This window comes from Chlorocebus sabaeus, chromosome 10 (assembly GCF_047675955.1).
Source record: "Chlorocebus sabaeus isolate Y175 chromosome 10, mChlSab1.0.hap1, whole genome shotgun sequence".
Taxonomy (NCBI): Eukaryota; Metazoa; Chordata; class Mammalia; order Primates; family Cercopithecidae; genus Chlorocebus; species Chlorocebus sabaeus.
Genome location: NC_132913.1, coordinates 36,267,519 through 36,285,790, shown reverse-complemented (window position 1 = coordinate 36,285,790; position 18,272 = coordinate 36,267,519). Strand labels below are relative to the sequence as shown.

At 40.0% G+C, this 18,272-nt stretch overlaps 1 protein-coding gene across 1 annotated transcript in view; it reads right to left on the bottom strand.

Annotated features, from left to right (window-relative positions):
- KIF5C (kinesin family member 5C) overlaps positions 1–18,272 on the bottom strand; it is a 153,107-nt gene that overhangs the window by 68,900 nt on the left and 65,935 nt on the right. Inside the window, exons 5-10 of the mRNA XM_007964944.3 lie at positions 17,428–17,476; positions 17,095–17,150; positions 16,324–16,411; positions 12,027–12,151; positions 9,428–9,532; positions 8,912–9,060 (exon numbers count right to left, since the gene is read on the bottom strand). Of these exons, the coding sequence (XP_007963135.1) occupies positions 8,912–9,060; positions 9,428–9,532; positions 12,027–12,151; positions 16,324–16,411; positions 17,095–17,150; positions 17,428–17,476 (572 nt within the window). The remainder of the gene's footprint in view (positions 1–8,911; positions 9,061–9,427; positions 9,533–12,026; positions 12,152–16,323; positions 16,412–17,094; positions 17,151–17,427; positions 17,477–18,272) is intronic.

The following is an 18,272-nucleotide window of genomic DNA, read 5'->3' as shown; positions in this document are numbered from 1 at the left end:
TAATAGAAATGAAAAACAAAAACAAGAAGAGCAAGGTCAGTTCTGAAGATCAAAGTCAGAGGATTGAATACTAACACTTTCTTATAAAGTAAAACTGATCAAATTGTCAGAAACATTGGAATAAAAACAGAATAAACTGTCCAGAAACACGCACTCAGAGGACAGTCATCTAACTTATGACAAAAGTGCCCATAAAGAAGAGTGGAAAGGGCCGTCCTTTCAATACTGGGTACTGAGGGGAAGCAGAACTTTATCCCCCACCCCCAATACCATGTAAAAAATTCTGTTCCAGAGAGATCCCAGACATAAATGTGAAAAGTAAAACAATAAAGCTTCTAGAGAAAATATAGGACAGAATCTTCAAGATCTTGGTGTAGGCAAAGTATTTTTTGTTTTTTGTTTTTTGTTTTTTTTTGAGACAGAGTCTCACTCTGTTGCCCAGGTTGGAGTGCAGTGGCACGATCTTGGCTCACTGCAATCTCTGCCTCCCAGGTTCAAGCAAGTCTCCTGTCTCAGCCTCCAAAGTAGCTGGGATTACAGGTGCATGCCACCATGCCTGGCTAATTTTTGTATTTTTAGTAGTGATGGGGTTTTGCCATGTTGGCCAGGATGGTCTCAAACTCCTGACCTCAGGTGATCCGCCTGCCTCAGCCTCCCAAAGCGCTGGGATTGCAGGCATGAGCCACCGTGCCTGGCCAAAGATTTCTTAAATAAAACATAAAAGAAAAAATAAATGTGACTTCATTAAAATTAAAAACCTGTCTTCATTAGAAGCCACAATTAAGAGAGTTAAAAGGCAAGTTACAAGGTGGGAGAAGATATATAAAATACATATACCTGACAAAGGACTTACCCAAAATAACTCTTTTAAATCAATAAGAAAAAACTGGGCAAAGACTTGCAACAGGCACTTTATAAAAGAAGTGCCAATAAAACACCTCCTAAAAAGGTGTTTAACATTATTAGCCTAATAATGGCTAAATTAAAACTACAATGAGATACCTTAACACACCCAACAGAATGGCTAAAATATTTGAAACCGATAATGCCAACAGTTGCTGAGAATGAGCAATGACTGTAACAGTCAACTGCTGCTGGAGAGACTGTGAATTATTACTGTCGTTCTGGAAAAATCTTTAGTAGTATCTACTAAAGTAGAATATTTCACACCTTATGACCCGCTCCCACCTAACAGAAATGAGGACATATATTCACCCAAAGGCATGACAACAAATGTCACAGTAACTTGATTTATAATCACCCCAAAATGAAAATAATCCAAATATCCATCAACAGTAGAATGGATACATATAAGCCATATTCATACAACAGAATACTATATAACTGTGAAAAATAAACTGCTACTACACCTAACAATGTAGATGAAGTTAGGCATAAAACGCTGCATGAAAGAAGCCAGATACAAAACAGTACTGCGTGATTTCACTTTTATATAGTTCAAAGACAGGCAATACTAATCTATGTTGATGGAAGTTAGGGTGACAATTACCCTTGAGAGTTCGGTGTTGACTGAGAGGGTCCAAGAGAGAGGCTTCCAAGATACTGGGTGGCGGTCACATGTGCATACATATTTGTAAAAAAAAAATCAGTCATACACTTAAGTTTATGCATTTTACTATATTATATTCAATAAAAATTGAGTTAAGAAAAATAAACTGATGTAGAAAGAAATCAAGTCAGACACAAGAATTTCCAGATGCAGAATAAACTAGAGTTACCAAGAGAGATACTGAATTTTTGTGCCCCGAGGCTTATTGCGTGTGTGTTTTTTTTTTAATAGAACAAATATTCTCCTATCTAGGATGTCAAAAACAATCTTGCAAAGTGAAATAAAGAGGGTCTCGGTCCCTCATTCCCTCAAGAGAGTAAGAGTAAAAGGATATAGAACATCTACAATTTCTTTTTCTTTCTACCATTAACTTTGGCAAATTTAGAGAATGAAGGAGCCTAATGATCACTAGCTTCTTTCTATTTGGACATTCAAAATTCATTTTCCCTTAATTAGCTTTAACTGATTTCAGAGGTAAAAAAAGAAAAAGAAACTGCCATCAATGTGGTTACACAGTGTTTTGCTGTCTTGTGGTTTGGATCTAGGGCGTGAGGCTGCCGGTGGACATGATCCGGAGCTGGAGCACAGGCCTACACGTGTGCATTTATTGCTCAGCTTTGTTTCAAAAAGAATTTCAGGTAGGAGCTTACAGGGAGACACAAAATCAAGAAGACAGCAGAAATTAAGAAGTGCTCTTATGGCAGGTTTTGTGATTTTTGTCTAGCAGAAGCTATACAGCAATTGTGATACCAACCAGCCTTATAGTTCTGGGACATTATCTCTTTGATATAGAGAAACAAGCCAATGACCCACAGAAGCCTTATTCTAGCCACTTACTGACTGCTCACTCATCCTTTTTAAAGGTCAAACTGACTGTGATACTATTTGATTAATCCAAAGTGACCTGATCATTCACAAAGAAATACAAAAGTGGGTTCTTCATTTCTAAAAACTCTCAGGGTTTTCAATCAGAGCCCCCACTGTGTACACAGATACTAATGTCTGTTCCACCAGTTACAACCATAGCAGGCACTGAGCAAAATCCTAAAGGCTACTCTGAGAAAGAATCCAAAGGCTACTCTGGGAAAGAATTTTAATTCAGTCCTAAATTTATACCCTAACAGCAAGACCTGCTTTTAAAACTGAGTCAAATTGTGAGTATGCCATTATCAGAGTATCTGTTTTATATCTTTTCCTTGTTTTGGCTTGCTTCAGCAAGTCAAGCACTACTTTAATGATATATGATCTAGGCGTGCCCCGGGTATAAAATCTCTTCTCCCCACAGGGAGGGAATTAGGACCAAATTTTTTAAAGACCTCAAAGCTTATGAATGTTAACCACCCTTAGAAAAGGCAGACCAAGCCCAGTGGACAAAGAGCAGTGGCCACAGTACATCTTCCATCTAGATACTGCTACGGAGAAGTCAGAAAAGATTCTCTTAGATATATTCTACTAAAGAATGGAAAGAGGAAACTACCTCCCCATTCTCGAGCATTCTGCTATTTCCTTCCCAGCACCACTCAATCTTTCCATCACTGAATTTGCAGTTTACGTGTTCAGAAGCACATGGCCAGCTTCCAAGACTGCTCATGGTACCCATCTTCACCACCGAGGTTAAACACCCACACATGATGGCACTGAAGGCATCCTCATAAGTTGGCACTTGAACAAAGCCCTCCTTGAATGGGGAAAAGACCTAGAACCACTGCATTCTGATGAGTCTCATCCCCACCTGCTTCCCTAATGGTTTCCTATACTCATATTTCCTGGCCACAGTCAGTTCTAAAAGACATGAGGAGTGCCTACCATTGGCGTTTCTTCTAATTACTTTGGCTTCCCTGGCATAACTACAAAGATGTTTGTTCTTGGTACCTTCATACGTTTTGTTTCAGCATCCTCCTTGTCTCACCAGGTGTTCAGGATAGTGCTGGCATTTGAATAAGGAGCTCTAGACAACCTCACACCTTCAGCACATAGAATAAATCTGTCATGTGTGATTCTGCACCGTGAATGGTGTGTGCGAGAGAGAAACAGTGATTCTCCCACCGTGGAAGCAGGAGAGGATAGAAAGTATAGCATTCTTCACTATCAGTCAGAGCTCTCCAGAGAAACAGAACCAATAGAAGATAGAGACAGGTGATAGATAAATATAGATAACATATTATATATCCTATTGTATACATAAGATCTTATATATATATACATACATATATATTATATATCTCACTCTTTTATTAAGAAGTTGACTCCCATGACTATGGGGGCTGGCAAGTTTGAAAGCCATAGGGCAGGCTGACAGCTGAAACTGAGGCTGGAGTTGATGTTACCATCTTGAAGCACAATTTTTGTCTTCTCCGTGAAACCTCCATTTTAGCTCTTAAGGCCTTCAACTGAGTGGATGATGCTCGCCCTTATTATTGAGGGTAATCTGCTTTGCTTAAAGTCAACTGATTGTAAGTGCTAAGCACATCTACAAAGTACCTTCACAGCAATGCCTCGATTTGCATTTGATTAAGTAACTGGGCACTACGGCCTAGCCAAGTTGACACATAAAACTAATCCGAAACTAACCTTCTAATTTACTCTGAGACCTACTTCCCATCTATAACACCAAGCCTTCTTCTGATAGAACCACTGCTCCAAAGCACCTTCCCGGCTTCTGGTGAGGGAAGGAAGGAGGGTGGGAAGGAGAAATTAAAATTGTGTGCCTTTAAAAAGTTCTAGTCACCTGAGAAACATTCAGAAATGACATGGATAAGGACTGGGCATCTAGTTAAATGTATGTCACCCACGGTATTTCTTCCCTCCAAGAGCAAAAATTAACCCTCTTGGTGTTTCAGCAATAGCTCCCCCAACAGGAATGATTTAAGCCTTTTTTTCTTTCATGTCAAAGTGTAGTCAAGTATCTGCCTTGGCCAAAATGCTCATTCTACTCTCACAGGTAACATGTTCTCATGTTCTGGTGATGTACATTTCATATGCACACTATTCAGGCTCTGCCTAATCTAGCTACCACGAAACTGGCAGATGACACAATTAAAATGATGACATGACTTTTTTAAGCGCACATCAGGAAAAGAAGAAAGAATATTACTTTCCCTAAGATATCAATTCTCCTTCCACATTCAACATACAAATAAAGCCTTTGAATTATTCATGCTGGATCAATCAAAAATCCTGGTGCCAAAGATGTGCTGATTCAGGTCTTCCTAACCACATTGGTCTGTCCCCTCAGAGGGCCTCTTTCCCTTCATTACCACCCCAAATCAAGGTACATTAAATAGGCTTCCAACACAATCGGGGGATTTGAGTTCACACTTCTAAAACGTAAATATCTTTTTCGAATAGTGCTGTAAAAGTAGTTTAGAAGAGTAATTAAAGACTACAAAATAGAATTCTAGAAGCCAGAAGAAAAAATCAATAAAAGTGCTCTAATTTGAGTCTGGCTTTTTGACTTTCTACTGCCTGGGAATTCACGTGCTGCATCCTCAACTAGATTAAAAGCTCTTTGAGAATGCAGGAGACAGCACTTACTTCTTTAATGGCATGATGCTGGGCATTCAGGAAACCAAAGGAAACAACCCCGACTGAATGGAAGAACCAGAATGCTGGAAACCATCATTCTCAGCAAACTAACACAGGAACAGAAAACCAAACACTGCATGTTCTCACTCATAAGTCGGAGTTGAACAATGAGAACACATGGACACAGGGAGGGGAATATCAAACACTGGGGCTTGTCAGGGGGTGGGGGTCTAGCGGAGGGATAGCATTCGGGGAAATACCTAATGTAGGTGACTTGTTGATGGGTGCAGCAAACCACCATGGCACATGTATTCCTATGTAACAAACCTGTACGTTCTGCCTGTGTATCCCAGAACTTAAAAGTATAATTAAAAAAAAAAAAGAAAGAAATAGACATGGTAAATTTTTCACTTTAAATTCCAGTATCTAACCTATAATCCTGAAGAATGCTAGCAGGACTCTTGGTAGAGTGCTTTCAGGGATCTGCAGATTTAACTGCTTCGAAACAAATACTACATTGTGTTATTCAGAGCATCAGTACAGTCAAGCAGAACAACAAACGTGTACTTGCTTCACGTCCTTGAAAGAATCACAAAGGAATCACTGAGGAACCTCATGCTGCCCTAAGGTTTGCCCACCTCTGCAGTAAGAATATAATGAACACTCATTACAATGAATTTAGGATGTGCCCGGCAGTCTTTTCTGAGTTCAAAGTGCTTAATCTCATTAGCTACCACATACCATGTCTAATCTGATGTTCAGTCTTGTGTCTGCTGTATAATTGGGTTCAATGAGTATATTTAACAATACAGCAGGTATTGGCCCTGTAGAATAGTTCAGCATCCTTAAATAATCCATTAACTAACTTGGGGATAAAGGGAAAGGAACGAAACCTCACACATTTCCAATAACAGATTGGAAAGCAAACCAGATTCAAACCCAACCAAACTTCTGGATGTAATGGCATCAAAGTTCAGCAACTGCCTTAATTTTCCAACATAAATAAGCTTTAGATAACCTTACACAACAAGCTTTAGATTCATCTGTTCATTCATTTGATAAGCATTTATTTATTGACCACCTACTGTGAACTAGTTGTGCAGAGTGGTTGATGAGAAACTAATGTCTGTGACAAACTCAGTCCCTGCTGTCACAGAGAGCAGAATCTAGATGACTCTGATAAAAGAATGTAGACCGAACTATTTCATTTGAAAACATAATTTACATTACTTTTTATTTCCTGGAAGCCCAAATTATCTGCAGTATTTTTTATTTGTTCATTCCCAAAATGTAATTCTAATTCTACTTTATTTAATCCTCTCCGTTATATGACAGTGCTGTCCGTTACAGTGCATTACATTCAGTCTAGTCCCATCTACTACTATGACCTTTTCAAGGCTCAATACTGTGAGATTATTTAAGACAAAGGAAAAGCAGAACTTGCAATCACCGATAGCCGGCCATCGGTCATGGACTTTTTTACCTGGACTCATGCCAGCCCTTGTGCTAGGTAAAAACTGAAGCAATTCATATAATCCTCCCAATATTCTTGAAAATAGGCATTATTATATCTCTCTCTCTATGAGAGAGAAGACTGAGGCTCAGAGGGGAGAGGTAAACAAGAGAATGGGTCAACAGCAGAATTAGCTTCAACACTGAGCTTACTGAACCAAAGGGCTGTGCTCAGACCATGCAGCCTAGGACATCCTTCATGTTTAGTCACTTACTGGCTGTGTGGTCTCAGGTATGGTATCCAATGGCTTTGCACCTAAGCCTTGATTTCATACTCTGTACAAAGGTGAGATAATTGCTATCAGAAGTGCTATAATTTTGACACACCTGACATATATTAGACACTAACTGATATTCAAAATGCTTCCTGTAGACACTGCAAATACCTCCTGATAACAGCAATGCCCCAAGGTGACTGGGCCTTGCAAAGATAGCCAATGCCCCACGGTGACTGTGGCTTGAAAAGAGCCAGAATATTTTTGCTTTGCTGGTAAGGATTTTTTTTGAAGAGATGTTTCCTTTATAAATGCATGTAGAGCTGGTTTGCTCAAACATGTCTTCAGAGGAAATTGTTAAAGCTCAAGTTTAAGACACTGGGCAGGGTGCGATCTTGTTTTCCATAAGCAGATGCTGGTTTGTGGGTTTCTGAGACCCTCGAGGAACATAGGTGTTATCCTACTGCAACCCCCTTAGCCTAAGCATTTAACTAATCAAGGAAGCAATTTGGGAGGAAGTAAAGGACCCAAATCCAGTTTAAAAGATATATTAGCTCTATAACATTTCAATATAATTATTATTTATTTAGACATCCCACAGGTGCCATGGCTGCATAATTCTATGTTCTGTTGAGGGCTCAGGAAATGACTGGGGCTTAATGCAGTTTAAACAAGCCATAACAATTTCCCAGACAGAATGCCCACCCCCATCTGTCCTTTCTCTCATCTTAAACTATTCCTTAGGCATAACCACACAACACACACTCCCAGGGAGGAGGCAGGGAAGTGCTCTGTGCATCCATTCACAACTGAGCTAGTTAATGCCCACAGAGCACTGGTGACTTGTCTAAAGATCACATGATTGTTCAGAATTAAATGAACCGATGGCAGCAGAATCCACATCCAACCTCAGCCCTAAGCTCAGCTCACTGAGCACTGAAGATGTTCAGATCACCCAATCCATAGCACCCCAAGCACTCTGGGAATGAACACAGAGGCACGAGGGCTGAAGGATAGAACCTAAACACTGGAACTGAGGAAACATGCCTGAAAGAGGTCAGGCCTTGGACAGTGGGAGGGGGTAGGTAAAAAAGAAAGTGACAAGAAAAAAAGGAAGATATGAACCAAACCACACATGTAACTCTTGCTTTACGATTATGGAGTCATACCTGCTGCCCACCTATGGACACCTCCCAGGGATCTAGGAAGTCTCATGTGGGTAATTTTAAAGGTAGGAAGCTGTTATATATGTCTCTTCTCAGCATACAGTCCAGACCTCCTACCTCCAGTGCTGGTAAAGATTCCTTCCCCTTCTTTGCTTTTTATACCTCTATTCTGCATTCACATAATTTCCTGGGTGTTTTATCAGCAACTGTGGAATGGATCCTAAATACCAGAGCTAAAGGTAGTTATCAATCTTGAGATTTATAAACTTGAAATAATATGAACCTAAAAGGTAGACTCCAGTGCCATGAAGAACAAAAGTAACACCCCAACGCATTTCCAATTCACATCTGAAATAAGTTTAGCTGTTTTGCTTTGTTTTGTTTTAAACACCATACCTTTGACTGGCGTGTTCTTGCCCATTATTTTAAAGTATAATTATTGCTTTGGCCTCAATAAGTGATGCCTCAAGTTTACGTATCACCTGCTAGATGTAATTGAGTAAAAGGCTGTTTGTCCCTTACTTTATGATTCTCTGACAATAGCCCCTTGCCACTCACTATTATTTTTTTCTTTTTTTGAGACAGTCTTGCTCTGTCGCCCAGGCTGGAGTGCAGTGGTATGATCTTGGCTCACTGCAACCTCCACCTCTTGAGTTTAAGCAATTCTCCTGACTCAGCCTCCTGAGTAGCTGAGACTACAGGTACATGCCACCACACCCAGCTAATTTTTGCATTTTTAGTAGAGACAGGGTTTCACCATGTGGGCCAGGCTGGTCTCAAACTCCTGACCTTGGAGTTTGAGACCAGCCTTGGCCTCCCAAAGTGCTGGGATTGTAGACGTGAGTCATTGCGCCTGGCCTTGCCACTCACTCTTAAGACCCAAGACCTAGCTCAGAGGATGAGTCCTGAGAGACCACACATACCTCTGTCCAAACATCAGTGTGGACTTGGTCTCAGCCTCATTGAAGACAGAAGGAGAACAGCAAATGACGATGGTGGTTCTGCAGTTCCCACCCAAAGAGTCCTGAAGAATCCGAGTCATCTTGCTGTCCCGGTATGGCACATGTGTTTTCTATTTAGGAAAAGAATAAGTATTGGTTTTGACAGCCCATTCTGAGAAAAACCAGAGGCAAGCAAGTCAGGGATGAAGACACTGAGCTTAGAAATCGAGTAAAACAAGAATTTGTGGCCGGGTCTTTGGATCTTGCCCAAGTTTAAAATGCCCATTCTTTGACCTATGTCATAGGAAATTGGCATCATCATTCATACTTTTCAGTAGATGGGAACTCCCAGGGAGCAGGCATCCACAGCCAGGATTCCCTCTGTCCTTTTCCAAACAGAAAAACAAACCAGTCTCTGGTGTGTGGCAAAGGGACTACGAGGACCCAAAAGGTGGTTTCTCATAATATTATTTAATAGATGGGGGCAGGATCACTTACTGTCCCTTCTGCCAAAGCAGAGATCACATTTCCAAGAGCAGACAAAGACTTATTGATATTTTTAGCTTCATCGAGAACAGCTCCCTCGGCACCAGTTTTGCTGACCTACCAGAGAGAAAAGAAAGCAGTGAGCAGCACAGGACAGCGGAAGCACAAAGTAGAAATTTCAAATTTACACAAGGGCAAAGGGGGACAGCCTCCTGGAAAGCAAGGAAAAATAAAAGTAGAGAAGACCCACAGTGATAAAAACCATCCTTCACGTATGAGGCTGGGGATTTGGTCTCTCCTGCCATCATTTTCCTCTCAATTGGGTTTTAGTGGAATAGCTGAAATACCTCAAGTGGTGGAGCTGCAGATGCTTCCCCAGGGGCCATCCATCCAGGGAAACCAGGCTCCAGAAGTGCTGTCACCATGGGTAGCTCGGGCCCTGGGAGACTGAGCCGCAGTCCCCATGCCGAAGGGAGCCCAGAGGGAAGCATGAAGAGAAAATGTTGTCCTGAGCCACAATGAATGGGCATATTGGAAAAATGTAAGTTACAAGCTCCAAGTTCAGGCAGATGACTAGATGTGGTAGGGTTGGTTATCCAGACTCTGTTCCTTCCCTACTTATTCTCACAACAAGGAAAAAATGAAAAATATCCAAAAAGCAGAAAACTTGGGAGAGAAATGAAAAGTCAAATGTATATTGCATTGTAAATTTATCTTTTTTTCCTCTGCAGCCAGGGGGACCACGCAGTTTCTCCTTTGCTGTGTTATTGCTGGTAATTTCATCTTGACAGCATTTGCTCTAGGTAGAGGGCAGTTTACAGATGCTAGAAAAAAAGGGAACTCAACATGATTCATGTCTCTGCTGACTGGACAAATGATGCAGGGGGAGCAGCTGCTCTCTCAAGAAAGGAAGCGAGGAAGCAATGTTCAACTACGCAAATTCCAATCTCATATAAAGGAGAAACTCCTGATGACAGAAATGAATTCATGTCCAGGGGGAGGTTTATTTCAAAAATAGAACAGATTCTCAACTCCCTTGGAACTGTTTGTGTGGCTCCCCTACTTACACATAGAGAAATCATGTAGCTGACGGGTCACAAACAGTAACAGTCTATGTTATTTTAAGCAGTGTTATTTTAAGATGCTTTTTTATTTGAGCATCTTAACTCCATGAAATATACAAGGCAGGTATCATCTATCACCCTCCTTTGACAGACAGGAAACTGAGCCCCAGAAATATCAGACTGCCAACCTAAGGGAAGAACGCCATTCAGGAGAGATGGGAACTAAAGCCCAGAGTTCTCTTCTACAAGATCACACTGACACAGTCATATGGACACATCTAGGGCAAAGGAAAACAGGTGTGTATGAGCAAAAGAAACTATGTGAAGGACATGATTTCAAACACCTCATAAATATCATTAGCAATAACCACTGACACTGTGCAGAGGCAAGCCTCCACTCCAGTCTGCCAGTATTAAGCAGTTTTCAGGTGTATTTAGACTCTAAATAAACAACAATGCTCCATTATTTCCATTCTGTTGCGCATCTGTTTAACTAAAGTTACAAGCCCACACTAGTAAAATTTTAGATTCCCAACTAGAAATACACAGATGACTTTCCGCTCACGGTTTTACAAATGCATACTAGAGGACAATCCAAGTAACCATTACTTACTTGGATGTAAGTCGCCATAACTTGGCATATGGGAACTCAGTGGTGTAGTGCAATAAGTAGGGATCAATCATACAGTTAGGGAGACTGACCAAGCTTCAAAGCTGGCCTTCATGGGGACAATCAACATGATGTCAGTGATGATGGAGGCCAGAGGGCATTGTGCACATGGCCTTGCTCTGTGATGTTGCTCCAGGGAGATCAGTGCCTCGAGACAGGGTTTGGCAGCAGAAGTCTTTGGTGCTATGGAAGTGAGACTGGAGATTCTGGGAAGCCTATTGCTCTGGAGTACAGCCCCAGCCAGGGCCTGGGAGGGCATGGGTCAGGGTGTAGACAACAAAAGAGAGTCTGGATAAAACCAGAGAACAGTAAACGCTTGCAGCTAAGGCTGATTACAGGCCGCACTGCATGAGACAGCCAAGGACTCCCACATGGGATACCGTCAGCCCATGCCTACTGCTGGGAGAACCAGGGAATGCAGGGAGTGCCCCAGGTTCCAGACCTTCTATCAGCAAAACAAACCTGCAGAGGCAGGACTGCCACATTCCAATGGCAAAGCTCGTTCCTGGCCTATTAGAGTTAGGTACAACATGGGATTTACTCTTTTCTTAGAAGTTAATATCCCTCCCACATGTGTGCAGCTGCCTCTGCCACAGGCTAAGTCAAACCAACTCTTGCCTAACATCATCATAAGGGCCCATCAGGGATAAATCAGAGTTGGCATGCAAAGTACCTGCCTGCGACACCAATAAGAGACCTCAGGACCAGAAAAGAAAGCAGGGAAAAAGGGTTAAATGTAATAACACCTTGGCAGAGCCTCAGAACCTTTAAAAGCTCTTTAAAGCAGGAAAATAGAAGAGCATAAAAATTATACCATTGCACACTGAAGCAAATAAAAGGGGAAAATTATAGATAATACAAATAAAGAACCAATTACCTTTTCGCTCCCAGCCAAATCAACCAAATAAAGTTTCCCACTGAGTTTTTTTTCAGTCTCTACATTCTCTTGTTTAATATTTATCAGGAAGATACTGTGACTTCTAGAGCTGTGTTCATTCATGTCTGAAAAGGAAAATAGTTTACTGCTCTACAAAGAACATGTAGGTTTAGGTAGCAAACCTCTCATCTAAAAAGCATAACAAGTCATGCCTAGTAGCTCCATTTCATTGAAGTAAGTCCAGCTACTTTTAAAAATTATCTGAGACCCCTGTTTCTTCTGAAAAACAATGCTCATTCTAGAAAGACAAGATTTTAAATGTCTTCAAGGAGCAAAGAAATTAATCTAAAAATCTTAGTCAACAGTCTAAGATATCAGATTTTCTAGCTCTACCTGAAGTCCCATCCTCTAAATTCCTACTATAGCATGACTTTCCCCTTGAAGAATTCACTACTTCCTCCCCTGCCTCACTTTAAATTCCTCAGACTTTAACATGATTAATACATGATGTAGTCTATCTTAGTCATGTGCATAAGCCTTGCCTTATCAGTAATATCATAAGCTTTCTTAAGGAAGGATTAAGACTTTCCTAAGCAAGGATTAAGATATACACTTCCATAACCTATGCTAACTGCAAAGAAGGTTTCAAAAATTAAATATGCTTCATTAGGATGGGGTACTGGAAATGAAAATGCTTGCAAATCCTCGTCTTTGTCTGCCAAGCAGACAGAGACCCCAGCAACCATCCTATTCAGCCTTCATCAGCAATCAGTTCTCAAAACCATTTTACCAGATTATATGTAAAAAGCTCTAAAGATTCATTTTTTTAAAACTGTCCAGACTAACAGTTAATTCAGCAAAGTTGTAGGATACGAAATCAACATGTAAAAAATCAGTTGCATTTCTATGTACTAACAATGAACAACCCAAAAAATTAAGAAAACAACCTTATTTATAATAGCAAAATAAATAAATAAATAAATAAATAAATAAATAAAAGAATAAACTACTTAGGAATAAACTTAACCAGAGAAGAGAAAGACTTGTACACTGGAAACTACAAAATGTGACTGAAAGATATGAAAGAAGACATAAATAAATGGATTGATTAGAAGACTTAATATCATTAAGCTGTCAGTATAACCCAAAGCTATCTACAAATTCAGTGCAATCTCTATCAAAATTTCAATGACATATTTCGCAGAAGTACAAAAATCCATCCTAAAATTCATATGAAATCTCAAGGGACCCCAAATAGCCTAAACAATCTTGAAAAATAAGAACAGAGTTGAAGGTCTCACACTTCAACAATATAATGGACTTTGGGGACTTGAGGGGAAGGGTGGGAGTAGGGCGAGGGATAAAAGACAACAAATAGGGTGCAGTGCATACAGCTGAGGTGATAGGTGCATCAAAACCTCACAAATCAGCGCTAAAGAACTTACTCATGTAACCAAATACCACCTGTACCCCAATAACCTATGGAAAAATAAAAAATAAAAGTTACCACAAAGTTACAGTAATCAAAACAGTGTGGTATTGACATAAAGACAGACATATAAATCAATGGAACAGAATAAAGGGCCCAGAAATAAATCCTCACATATATGGTCAAATGATTTTCAACAAGAGTATCAAGACCATTTCATGTGGAAAGAACAGTCTTTTCAACAAATAGTGTTGGATATCTACATGCAAAAAATATATTAATGTTGGGCCCTTACCTTAGAGTACATGCAAAAATTTACTCCAAAAGGATCAAATACCTACATATAAAAACTAAAACTATAAAACTCTTAGACTAAAACACAGGAGAAAAGCTTCATGACATTGGACTTGTCAATAATTTCCTGGATATGACACCCAAAGAACAAGCAACAAAATAAAAATAGACACTTCATCAAAATTAAAAACTTTTACCTATCAAAAGACACTATCAATAGTGTAAAAAAGCAATCCATGGAATAGAAGAAAATTTTATAAATCATATATCTAATAAGGGATTGATGTCCAGAATACATAGAGAACTCCCTACAAGTCAACAACAACAAATCAACCTGATTAAAAAATAAATACAGACCTTGAATAGACATCCCTCAAAGAAGATATACAAATGGCCTATAAGCACATGAAAAGATGCTCAACATCACTAATCATTAGAGAAATGCAAATCAAAACCACAATGAAACAGTACTTCACACCATTTAGATGGCTATTATAAAAAATAGTAACAATAACAAGTTGGCAAGGATGTAGAGAAATGAAAACTCTGGTGTTCTGCTGTTAGGAATAGACAATGGTACAGCTGCTGTAGAAAATAGTAATAATAGCAAACAGTAGCTGTTCCTCAAGAAACTGAAAGTAGAATTACCATAAGATCCAGAAATTCCACTTCTGCTTATATACTCAAAAGAATTGAAATCAAGGACTCAAATAGATGTTTGCACACCTTTCGTCATAACAGCATTATTCACAATCGCCAAAATGTAGAAGCCACCCAAGTGTCCATTAATGGTTAAACGAATTTTTTAAATGTTGTATATACATACAATGGAATAATATTCAGTCTTAAAAAGGAAGGACACTTGCTAGCGCGTGGATGAAACTTGAAGACATTATGCTAAGTGAAATAAGTCACAGGAGGACAAACACTTTATGATTCCACTTATATGAGGTACCTAGAGCAGTCAAATTCATAGAGACAAAATACAGTGAGCAAGAGGAGAATAAAGAGTTGGTGTTTAATGGGTTCAGAGTTTTGGTTGGAGAAGATAAAAAAAGTTCTAGAGATGGAAGGTGGTGCCATTGCACACAATGTGAAGGTACTTAATGTCACATAAATGCATACTTTAAAATGGTTAAGATGGCAAATTTCATGTTAAGTATATTTTATTGCAATAATAAAAGAAAAACTTTACCAGAATGGTAAGAATAATAGCAATTTTTTTTTAGACTAGCAGTTCCAAACCAAGGCACCAAAATGCATTATCGGATATGCCATAAATAATTTGTAACTAAAAACAGCTTCAGAAACAGAGTGAATAACGTAAATGAGAGATGCTACTACTGTAAGAATATCTGTCTTACATTCTTTCGTGTGTGTGTGTGTGGGTTTTAAGCAAGAGAAAAAGAAGTGGAGTTTGAACAACACTGTATCCAGGTCTAGGCTCACCTACGAAAGTTGCTATATATATGAATATCATCTGATGCATTGCTCAGATAGCGAAAATGTTGAGAATTACACTTCTGGACCACAGAATCAGAGAGTCTTGGGTAGAAGAGACTTAAAGAGTCTAGACCAGTGAGCCCACCAATGCCTGAATCTCTTTTACAACATAACAGTGAACTCACTACCTCACTAGGTAGCAGGCTGCACTTGGGGCAGCTATAATGGTTGGAGAGTTCTCCTCATAGGGGTCGAAATCTGCCGCCCTAGAGCTCCAACAATCATGGGTATTCTAAGCATTGAGATGGAACAGAACAAGCTGACCCTCTTTCTTAGTGTCAGCACCTTCAACACGGTAAGATATATTATATCGTCCACACACCCTCCTCTAGATTTTTTCCCTCACGCGAGCTATAAACCCTTAGTTCTCTCAGCTTCTGTTTATGTGAACTCACTCTCATTTGTCCACATCCCTCTTAATAGCATAGACAACTCTCATTTTTCACGGACCCTCTGCTGCCCAAATCCCATTTGCACTGCTTCCCTGAGACGCAATGAATATACTGAGGAAGGAACTGCAGAGTCAATGAGCCGATCTGAATGTGTCTGCTAGTAACACGTCGGAAGGCTTTCCCTAAAGCTCCTGGCTCTGCTTTCTGACTTCCTTCTTCCCTTTCTTTTTCTTGTTTACAGAGGAAAGAAAACTAACATGGTTTATTTCCACGTGTGTGACTGCAACGTATTATAGAATTTGTTGGTTTGGAATTTTTTTTAACCTGAACAATAACATGATTAAAATAAACAAACTGAGGAGTTTACTCTTTCCCTCCCTTTGGTTGGCTGGTTGTTTATTTTTCCTAATGTTCAGGCTTAGGCTGTTATCAGGGTCCAGTAAGTCTCACCTAACATCTCCAAGACCTCAGAGCCCTGTGGACAGCAGAAGGCACCCTTTCCCATGACTGCCTAGACACACTCATAGCACACATACCCTAGCGTGTGTGTCCGAGCACTGCTCTCTAACCACCTTCCCATGCATTCTTTCATTTGTGCCTCATTCCCCACTTCCCTAGGTTGGTAGGCAGACATCTGTCTCCCAAGCTACAGGGGAGGAAACACCCCCACCATGCTTACTTGTCACAGCCACGTGTCGGTTTGCTTTGCCTTCATCTATTACATCCATGACTTCCTCAGGGCTCGACACAAACCGCTCAGTGCACCCCTGGAAGAAAATCAGTTCAGGTTCAACATTAAAAGATTTGAAAAGCAACGATATTTTGAAAGGCTGGAACATTTTCCTGTTTATCTTCTAGAGGTGCAGATAAATAGAAAAGCTGAAATATCGATCTAACAACTTCTCCTCCTTGCCCAGGGCTTGAATTCTACATTAAAGAGAAGTCTGAGCAAGCCCTAGGAAGTACAGAAGTAAACCAGAAAAAGAATTGTCAAGTTTTCCTAGGTTTCTGAGTACATATTCATACTCAACAGCAACACTTTAAGAAGACAGAAAATCAAAGAAGAAAATCAATGAGAGAAGAAATGGATGAAGTTTTGCTTTGCCTTCTATCTTTATTTATTTACCACGATGGCTGCCAATAATAGATACTTTGATGTTCCACAGATAATGCTATAATAGGCGTTTCCAACTGCAAAGTAAAAACAATTGCACTCAATACCAAAGCCTCTTTAAATGTGAATAATATTAAATAATAATGTCGTAAAGCAAAGATACAATTGAAGAAAATAAATGTCAGCTTTTAAAACCAGATGAATATTACATTTAAGGAGCCTGATTAAATGCCTATATGCTCTTTACAGATAATATTCTGTGCATCTTATGTAATAATTATTATGACAGAGACTGCAGAGAAATTAATGGCATCACCAATCAAATCTTCCTCATACCTTTACATACGGGACTCTGTTTTTATCTTCATGAACGGCCAAGTTGGTCTTGGATACTACAGAGGTGAGAATGACAGCATGCAAAGAAGAAAATAAAAGTTAAAGACTCTATATTGGAGGAAAAATGGAAGTTTGTTACAAAGGACAGGCAAATCTAATCTCTTTGCAATACGCAAGTTTAAGCCTTGGCTGAGAATGAACATATACCCTGAAGGCAACAGAGTATCTCTATAACTTTTCATTAATTCCTTAAGCAGAAGTGTGATAAACCATTTCAACCTCCCCGGACTTTTGTTACAGAACAAATAAAGGACAAGCACTGAGGTTACTTACCATCAAGTAAGTCCCTTATTTTGTCCAAGTAGATCTCAAAATAGGAAACCTAGTTAAAAACAAATTGAGTTGGGAATAGACATGCCACAGTGTATTTCAAAAATACCATTATTAGTACTTATGAAAGCTTTTATCATGCATGGCTAAGAAGAGTAAGAAGAGAGGTTCAAAGTGAAGACTCAGAATCTGGCCAGCTCTACTGGGATTCCCCTGCTTCCTGCTAGCTCTACGCTTCCCTAAGTGTGGACCATTCTCCATCCCCACACATCACAGCTCCCTTTGGTTGTCATTCAGGTGTTCTTAACATCGTGTGCTAGACACTTACAGGAGGACTCTAGACTTTATGTTAGACAAGCACCAAGCAAGCTTAGAAAACAATCAGTAGGCCTCACCTTATTGCATGATACTGACAGTATCATGAAGGAGCAGGGACTTAGTCCAAATGTTCACATGCAAGAAGCCGGGAGAGGACAAGGGCAGTGTTTTTAGAACTACAAGAGCTCAGAAAGGTAACTGGGCAAGAGCTGGTAACGGTGGCCAGCTCTGGTGCATCCAGGAAAGATCTGAACAAAATGGGACTTGAAAAAAGGTGATTAGACTGTGAGAAGAAAAGGAGGCTTCCTATTAGTCTCAAGGCTCAGCTGCAGCACCACCTTCATCAGCATCGCCTAAGAACCTGTTTGAACTGCAGAACCCTGAACCTACTGCAGTCCTGCTGAATCCAAATCCCAGAGAACAGGACCTAGGAATCTGGCTCTCAATTCCCCAGGCGATTCTTATGCTGGCTGATGTCTGAGACCTGCTTTAACTAAATGTGAGGTCTTAGGGACCCAATTTACACATAC